General features: G+C 37.4%; 1 protein-coding gene across 1 annotated transcript; it reads left to right on the forward strand.

Moving 5' to 3' along the window:
• The first annotated feature begins 5,718 nt into the window (after positions 1-5,718).
• LOC115619935 (serine/threonine-protein phosphatase PP-Y) lies at positions 5,719-7,317 on the forward strand. The gene is made up of 2 exons (XM_030516889.1): positions 5,719-6,172; positions 6,756-7,317. The coding sequence occupies exons 1-2, from the start codon at positions 5,787-5,789 to the stop codon at positions 7,300-7,302; spliced, it is 933 nt and encodes a 310-aa protein (XP_030372749.1). The 5' UTR covers positions 5,719-5,786; the 3' UTR covers positions 7,303-7,317.
• The last annotated feature ends 1,302 nt before the right edge of the window (positions 7,318-8,619 follow it).

The raw sequence follows: 8,619 nt of genomic DNA on the forward strand, positions 1-8,619 counted from the left end.
ACCAACGGCAGAAGGCATGCTGTAGATTTTATGCTCTGTACTAATAACTTAAAGCGTGAGCTAAAAAAATATTCTTCAAAGATAAATGCAAGCAAAGTAAAGTGCAGTGAAAATATACAAAACGAGTGTACAAGTCAAACTTAGGGCAGCGCTCAGTCAACTGCTCAGACACAGCACTGGGGACTACAATTACGTTGACTTGAGTTGTGCAGATTATCCTGTGTAGGCACTTAACCAGCCAAGACAAGACATGACACGACAAGACAAGAGAGTGCAGCAGAAACAACTGTGGGGACTGAAAACAGCAGACACAAGAAGTCAAGTGAAAAAACATTAGAGAAGGCATTAAAGAAAGAGAAAGCAGAAATAACAACTGCACGACAGCAATGTACACACATACACACACACACACACAACAGGACACATGTGGCAGCCAAAGGATAATAGCGCTGAGCAACTGTTTATGCTTTGACTAACATTACGCTTTGGTTGCCGTTTCACGCTTTATGTTGCACACCCCATGCCGTCAGTTGGCAACTCACAACAAAAGCGGAAGCAAAATAAATAAGCAAGCGCGCAGGCGGAAATATTAAACAGTACCCCGGCAAGTGCAACAACAGCAATACGAAAACGATTCAAAAAAAAAACTCATTTCGAATGTCATTCTGTCTGTACGTCGACATGCGAGGGTAATATTGTTATTGTTTTTATAAAATTACTTTAGTAAATATAAAGGAAAAATCATCAAATACTTTATATGTAACGAATTTTAACAAAACTCGGATTGAACAAATAATGCGTGAATTGAAGTGTTTGTAAGTCCCCAAAAAAAATACTAAAGCTGAGCTCCGTAACAAATTCGAATTGAGGCAACAAACCTTAAATAAAATTAATTCTTTGGACAATTAAAATCAGCTTTTTTACTATCTGAAAAAACGTCCTTTTAAGTAAAATGAGTTGGCACTTTTTTTTTAAAGAACATTTAACATTAAATTACTACTGCTATTGGAATCTATAGCTGAAATGGGTAGTTTTTAATCTCTACTTAGTTAAGACACAGATAAATATTTTAAAAGTGAATGTATCTAACAACATCTTTTTGTAGACCTCTCATTCACACAAATACACAATTTTTTATTAAATTCAAAGAAAATGTTGGTAAAACTTGATGAGAGTATGTTCAACATGATTCTGAAATGCGCAGTCAATTGTTCTTCTAGACGATCATTTTCAAAAAACTCTTGGTTTGTCAAAAGGAAAGAAAATAAAGCAATAATTTATTGGAAAGTACTTTCATATTTTTTAAAATTATACTGTTATATTTATACTTTAAATAAACTTATAGTTAAATACAAATACAACTTAAACTAGGAGTTTAGTCCTATTATAGTCATGCAAAGACAAGTAGCAGTGAAGCTATATTCTTCTCTGGCAGAGCCTACAACCACCGCAGTTGTTGGTCAAATAGTATGACCACCCCAGAAATGATGTTTCGTACATCTAATACCAATATTGAATAATATTAAATAAAGTGTTTGATGAAGTTTTATTGCAATGCTTTGACTCGTGACAACAGTTCTGTTTCATCAAAACAATGGACAATTCAAATTTGAATAGCTTCCTATTTGCCAGATTTGCTTCGAAAATGGAGAAATTCAATCTGTGACAAAATCTGTTACTCTCAATATAAGCTATTGAAATTACTTGTATAAATAATTGTGGAATGGTTTAAAAATATTTGATATAAAACACAAAATGGTGTGCAGATTTTTTCTTAAACAAAGCAAGAAAAATCATTCCCACAGCCAATAAAATCTTCATGGATGGCTTAAATGTTTCTTGTTAGGTCGAATACTTCTGGGGCTACCCTCGTATGTGTATGTTGTCTGAAGTTTGCCTTGGCCTAACTTTTATGCATGAAATGCACATACACGCATCTTTCTGTTGCATTCTTTTGTACGCACGAGTTGATTGCAAAAATGCCATCTGCAAACCAACTATGCAGCTGCTCTCGGATCCCCAGGCATCTCCAGACCATGGAAATGCTAACCCCTAAAGTTAAAAACTCACTGCTGCCTATGCGGAAGTCCTCATTGTTATTTGCACTGCTGCTGTCAATGCCTAAACTCACGAAAGCCACTCATAATTTACATGCCACATGACAAGCTGTCAACATTTTTGCTTCCGCTTTACAGCTCAGAAAGAGAGGCGTTATGAAACAAAAAACACATTGCCTGCTGCTCTAACTGTTTCTAAGCACTACTTTACGCTCCAATTAGTCGACTCGCCTTGGACTTCGGACCATCCTTCTTTCTGCTGTGAAGCCATTTTGCAAAACGGAAATCAAATAATATTTTCATACTGATTTATGCATCTATATACATTGGACGTAAGCATAGCCTGTTGTATGTATAAGCCCATTTGCATTTGATTCATGCTCTAAAAAGCATGAATGATTCTATTCGTAAGACACTCCTGCCGCTGCTATGGCTGAAATAAATTACTTTGGTCAGCCGCTACTTCAGCTTATAGTTAATAATATTGAAGATTACATGGACTAACGACAAAAGCTGTTTCGATATGTATTTGTAACCTCAACTGTCAAGCTGTCAACTGGTTAGATTTACCAAAGAAGTCATTTATGCCTTTGCCAAAATACTTTGATTTTTTCAAACTGAGAAAGAAAATTGTACATTGGAAGCACAGTATTTAATCACGTCTCAGCTTACATTTTCTACATATTCTTATACAGTTTTTTGTATTTATAGACGCATATTTAAAATATATAAGCCACATCATACAAGTACGTGCAGATTATGGCGATAACAGGCACCTTGCTATGGCAGAAGTGATGCCATTTTAGATTATCGACAAAGAATAGAGCCTTAAGAGTCGGTGTGAAAGAGATTTTCGTCAAAGCCACGGAAAGTTCAGTTGTTGTTTGTGATAGTGCGCATTAATCTTTTTATAAATATTTGTTAACCTAAATCAAATACTAAATGAGCACATCACTTAAATTAACAAATTTGTATTGAAATCTTACAGTATTTATGCTCAGAACGTAATTAATTCAAATTGCATATTCAAAGTTGACAATAAATTTCAACATACATAATATTTCCAATGTCGACAAATTATCAAATTGATTGTAAAATATTTGGCGTTTTAATATAAAAAGTGCCATGACATGATAGTTTTACTTGTTAACCAATACAAATTTAAATGACAAGTTTTGATTTTTATTTTTAAATCTTTTTATAATAAAATGTTATGGCGTTTGATTGAAGAAACATTTAATTAATGTGATACGTTAAATTTAACTTACTTGCTCCTTATTATTTATTACAGCTAAGTTCAGTATTTCAATTCAATGTTTCACAACTGTTGATCTTATCGAATCTGCAGCAACTCAACATAAACGTAGCAGCTTAACAGTCAACATAAAAATATAACAAATTCTGTCTTTCTAATACGCTTAAAATCTATGATTTGTAACAGGTAAAAGCACTTGCCAATACAGCAGCTATGACATGTACACAGAACACATCATGGAATTAATGAAAAGTGAAATACGAAAAAAACTACTACTACAAAGTACTAACTATCTGTATTAGTTTTCGCTTTTTACTGCCAGCAATGAAAAAAAAATCAAATATTATAGGTAACAAAAAATGAAAGCAGGACACATGTAGGGCAACAAAACAAACACACACACACACAGAGAAACTCGACCCACATAAATAGCAACAACAAGTACCTTAGCATTGAGAACGGAGTGCGAAAAAGGAAACGCACGTGTAGGGACTTAGCGGACTGAAAGGAATGCCATGTATCCATGCCACCGACTCTGACTCCGGACTCTGACTAACGGATGCGTGCCCGTGCCCGTGTCCGTGTCCGTATGTTGTATTGGTGTCCGCTGCATGTTTACCCGACTTCTGGTTGCCTTGACTCACATTTTTTGCAGAACTAGCCAGGTTAGTACACAACACTTAGTATTTGTATGTAGTTCCTTTTTTTTTTACAGATTTTACTGTGCACGCACATACATTGGCTGCGCCGCAAAGTAGGCAACATATGATGTTGCTGGAGCTATTACTGCTGATGAACGACAACGAGTTTTAAGGGCAGCTTTGTTGTTGTTGTTGTTGTTTCTGAGCTGCGTACGTGACTTTATAGAGATAGTGCTTAAGTATTTTATATCATTTAGCATGCGTTTCGCATCTTATTTATTTATTTTGTTCGTATTTTTTCCTATGCTGTCGTTCCTATGCTGCTGGCAACCATAAATATTAATAGCTTGGGTCAAATAAACAATAGCCGACAAAAGTTGGCGCGCAAAAAGTAATAATAATAAAATTGCTTTAGTTCTTGGCGAAAGGGGCACTAACGACAACGCTGGACGCAAAAAACAAACCAAAAGCAAACTCAAGTTCATTTATTTTTATTGTTTTCGGAGCTTTTGGCGACAATTTATGACCAGCGGAATATATATGGACAGTGGTAGACAGCCGCACCCCGCCACGCCAATCTTTTCGACAATTTTTTTTACTTTTTATTTTGAATGAGAAAATTGCCTGTGCAGGCAGTGAAAGTGCAGGAAGAGAAATAGCAACATTACAACAACAATGAGAACCACAAAAATAATAATAACAACAACAACAAAAACTGCTGAGAAACTGAATGAATGAATGAATGAAAATGTAAAAGAAATAATTTACTTTGCCTTTTTGCCTCTTCTGCAGCAAGGAAAACGGAAAACGGACAAGCGGCAACATTCTATCTTATTTTTCACTAAATTTTAACAGGATTTAGACTCAATGCTCTATGCTGTCATTGCTAACAAGTGACGGCGACAATGTCGGCTACAACGACAACGATGACGACAATGAGGACAGTCAGAAAGAGGGCGGGAATGATGACTTGAGGGTGGTCGTGGTCATGCCCATACCCATACCCATACCCATGCCCATGCCCATGTCCATGTCCATGTCCGTCAAGCGTATGCCGGCCTCGGCTGGTGCCATTGAGCGTGTCGGTAGCCATGGAGTGGGAGTAAAGTTTTGTCCCAAATCCGCTTATGTCCGCGCCATGAGAAGAAAATTGTGATGTGATGATGCCCCCTTGGCGCTGGCATTTTTACTGGCACATAAATAAATTTCATAAATCTTTTGCACTTTAACGCTTCTGCTTTAACTTGCGACGATTGCCACATGCACACACACACACACACACACACACACATCCACACAAATATAAATGGAATGTTGACCTGCTTGCCTGTCTGCTTACTCTTGATATGATACACGTATGTGTGTGTGTGTGTGTGTGTGTGTATGTGTGTGTTTGTACGCCAATGGCCTTGGGCGGCATTTTGTTTGCCTGCCACATGGCTTTTGGTCAGTCTACTTGTGCAAACAAGAACAGCCACACAGCTACGAAAAGGATCCGGCAAACACCAAGGGACAAACTCACATAAATGAATTGTCAATTAGGCGTAAGCCTTTTAAGGCTTAAAGTAAATATATGGTCTGAAGTAAATCCTTGCAAATTATCAACAATAATACAGTTACTATACATATGTACATACACGTCAACTACAAGTATATATGTATATATATATAAGGGCCCAACTACTTACTCTATGGATATTCTGTCATAATTCAAATTCTATAGCACATTCATGTTTCATTACAAATATTAACAAAATTCTTGTAACGCCTTTAACAATTCTGAAACGGATTCTGTCTTTTTTGAATAAAGTTTTAATCCGCTGCATTCACACCATGCTGACTCTAGGCGATATTGATGGATTAATTGAAACTCTGATTACACTCAACGGTGCATATTGCACACTTGATGAGCAAATCCTTCGCTCGTTGTGTCTAAAGGCACGCGAGGTAATGATACGACAGCCCATGCTGTTGGAGCTGGAAGCGCCGCTTAAAGTATGCGGCGACATACATGGCCAGTTCTCAGATTTATTGCGCATTTTCGAGAGCTGTGGCTGGCCACCGAAATCAAATTATTTATTTCTCGGTGACTATGTCGACCGTGGTCAGCAGTCGCTTGAAACCATTTGCCTGCTGCTGGCCTTCAAAATACGATATCCGGAGAATTTTTTTCTACTCCGTGGAAACCATGAATGCGCCAGTGTTAATCGTATCTACGGGTAAGTAGCTTTATTGCTTAATCAACAATGTTTCCATTAAGCATTCTTGGTAAATCGGCCTTGTTCAATTTCAAATAATAAAAAAAGTTCATTGACCTCATCAAACCTTTGTAAAATCGAGAATTTTTGCTAAAAATATATTTGCGAGATACACATTTACTTATCAAATTGTATATTAAATGCCTTAAAATAGAGTATACTTGTATATTTGCTTACACAGCTTTTAGGTAAATTTCCATATGTTTTGAGTAGGTTAAAATGAGCATTTAGTTAGTGAGAATATTCGCGACCATTTTGGGAAAATTAGGTTTGAATTAATTAAATTTAAAAATAGTCTTTGAATGGTCATTATAGAAACATTATTATATTTCTTTAAAACACCCAGCTTATATATTAATAAAATTCAATTATAACCTGCTGATTATCTATACAAATTTGACTCCAAAGATTGGCAAACGAATAAATTGTGTAAAAAATTAACCAGCATTTTAAACTTAAGCCAATCAATTTTATGAAAACAAAATAAAAAGTACCCCATTTTTACTTTGTTTTACCTTTTTTTCTACCTTTACTCCTTGCCCAGGTTCTATGATGAGGTTAAGCGTCGATATAATGTGAAGCTATGGCGTTGCTTCACCGATTGCTTCAACTTCTTTCCTGTTGCGGCAGTTGTGGCCGATCGAATCTTCTGCTGCCATGGCGGCCTCAGTCCCAATCTGCATACCATGGATCAAATCAAGTGTCTGGAACGACCTACCGATGTCCCCGATCAGGGCCTGATGTGCGATTTACTTTGGGCCGACCTGAATCACAATGGTATTGGCTGGGGTCGTAATGTTCGCGGGGTCAGTTTCACCTTCGACGAGGCTCTTGTGCGCAGCTTTCTGAAGCGTCACAAATTCGATTTGATGATTCGTGCCCATGAGGTAGTAGAGGATGGCTACGAATTCTTTGCCAGTCGTCACCTCATAACATTATTTTCTGCTCCCAACTACTGTGGACAAATGAATAACGCGGCCGCCGTAATGAACATAAGCTACGACCTGACCTGCTCCTTCACCATTCTGCAACCGACAGTAATATATGGAAGTTGTTCAAAAACAGCTATAGAGCTGTACAATAAAAACTAAATTTCAAATGTTGAACTCATTTCTTTCATTCAACTTGCGCGTGCAGAAATGCCAAAGTATTAAATACCAAGTACCAGGCGCATTGTCATATTACTATAATACGCCATGGCTGTATAGTATACAAGTAGTGAGTCAAAAACACTTGGATTCCACACATACTTGCACAATCACATAAGTACATACACCGCATGCCTGAGTGCTGGCCGTCACCATTCGTACTCAGGCAGCTGTAAAAGTCGACAGGGCGAGTGCATGAAATCAAAGCGCTGCTTAAGGCTTCAAACGATTCGGCATGCCCGTGACACTGTCGATTATGTCTGACTGGGACTCCGACTCTGACTCAGGGTCTGATACCGACTGCTCTACCACTCTTGTTGAAAGGTCAATAGCAGGGCAACCTTTCGAGCATATGGAACCCCGACACTTACACACATAATATTTTTACACATATACATAGTATATATTAATATGTGTGTGTGTGTGTGTGTGTGTGTGTGTGTGTGTGTGTGTGTGTGTGTGTGTGTGTGTGTGTGTGTGTGTGTGTGTGTGTGTGTGTGTGTGTGTGTGTGTGTGTGTGTGTGTGTGTGTGTGTGCACCAGCAGCCAGACAAATCCAGGCAAACGAAGCACGACAGGTTGACTGACTGACTGCCTGGCTGGCTGGCTGGCTTCTGGCATGCCTCATCAAAGCTGACAAGCAAAGCACGCATCTTTTGGTATTTCATTTACAACTTTCATGCTGGAGCTTATGTACTTTGACCTTTCCTTTGATTTGCCAGTAAGTTCACTTAAAACAGCTAGGAGTGTGTCAAAATTACTATGAAGCTTGAAACTCGAACTAACCAAACCCTTCTTAATAGGATTTTTAAACAGACACCACTATAGGGTTGCAATTTATAGGACAATCATCACATCATTGCATTATTTAACAGTTTTCAAATGTTTTGAAAATGAAAAAGGAATTGCAATTTATTTGAAACCAATAAAAAATATTTGCTTGAGCAGATGTCTCTAAGCAATGTAAATACGAAAAGTGGTAAGACAAGCTGTTAAGCTAGAGAAAAACCTCAGCCAAATCCATAAAATGATTGCACAATAAATTGTAGATGAATATAAAATTGTTCAAGTACATTTTGCAAATTGTTTGACCACAAATTTATTGAACCGTGCGCTTCAAAGTATTCACTTTATTTCAGAGACAATAAATTGATTTTATTCTTAATATAAAGATAGTACAGACAAGTTAAAACTTTGCTGACGTTTTGTGAAGACAAGGATAAACAAGGGTCAGTCTACCATCCGAGGGCGTAGGCAAGGG

This window comes from Scaptodrosophila lebanonensis, unplaced genomic scaffold (genome assembly GCF_003285725.1).
Source record: "Scaptodrosophila lebanonensis strain 11010-0011.00,11010-0021.00 unplaced genomic scaffold, SlebRS2 tig00000001-arrow-pilon, whole genome shotgun sequence".
NCBI lineage: Eukaryota > Metazoa > Arthropoda > Insecta > Diptera > Drosophilidae > Scaptodrosophila > Scaptodrosophila lebanonensis.

Coding starts and splice junctions, on each gene's coding strand:
- LOC115619935 (XM_030516889.1), top strand. CDS start 5,787: ATGCTGACTCTAGGCGATATTGATGGATTAATTGAAACTCTGATTACA. Junction 6,173..6,755: donor AGTGTTAATCGTATCTACGG/GTAAGTAGCTTT, acceptor CTCCTTGCCCAG/GTTCTATGATGAGGTTAAGC.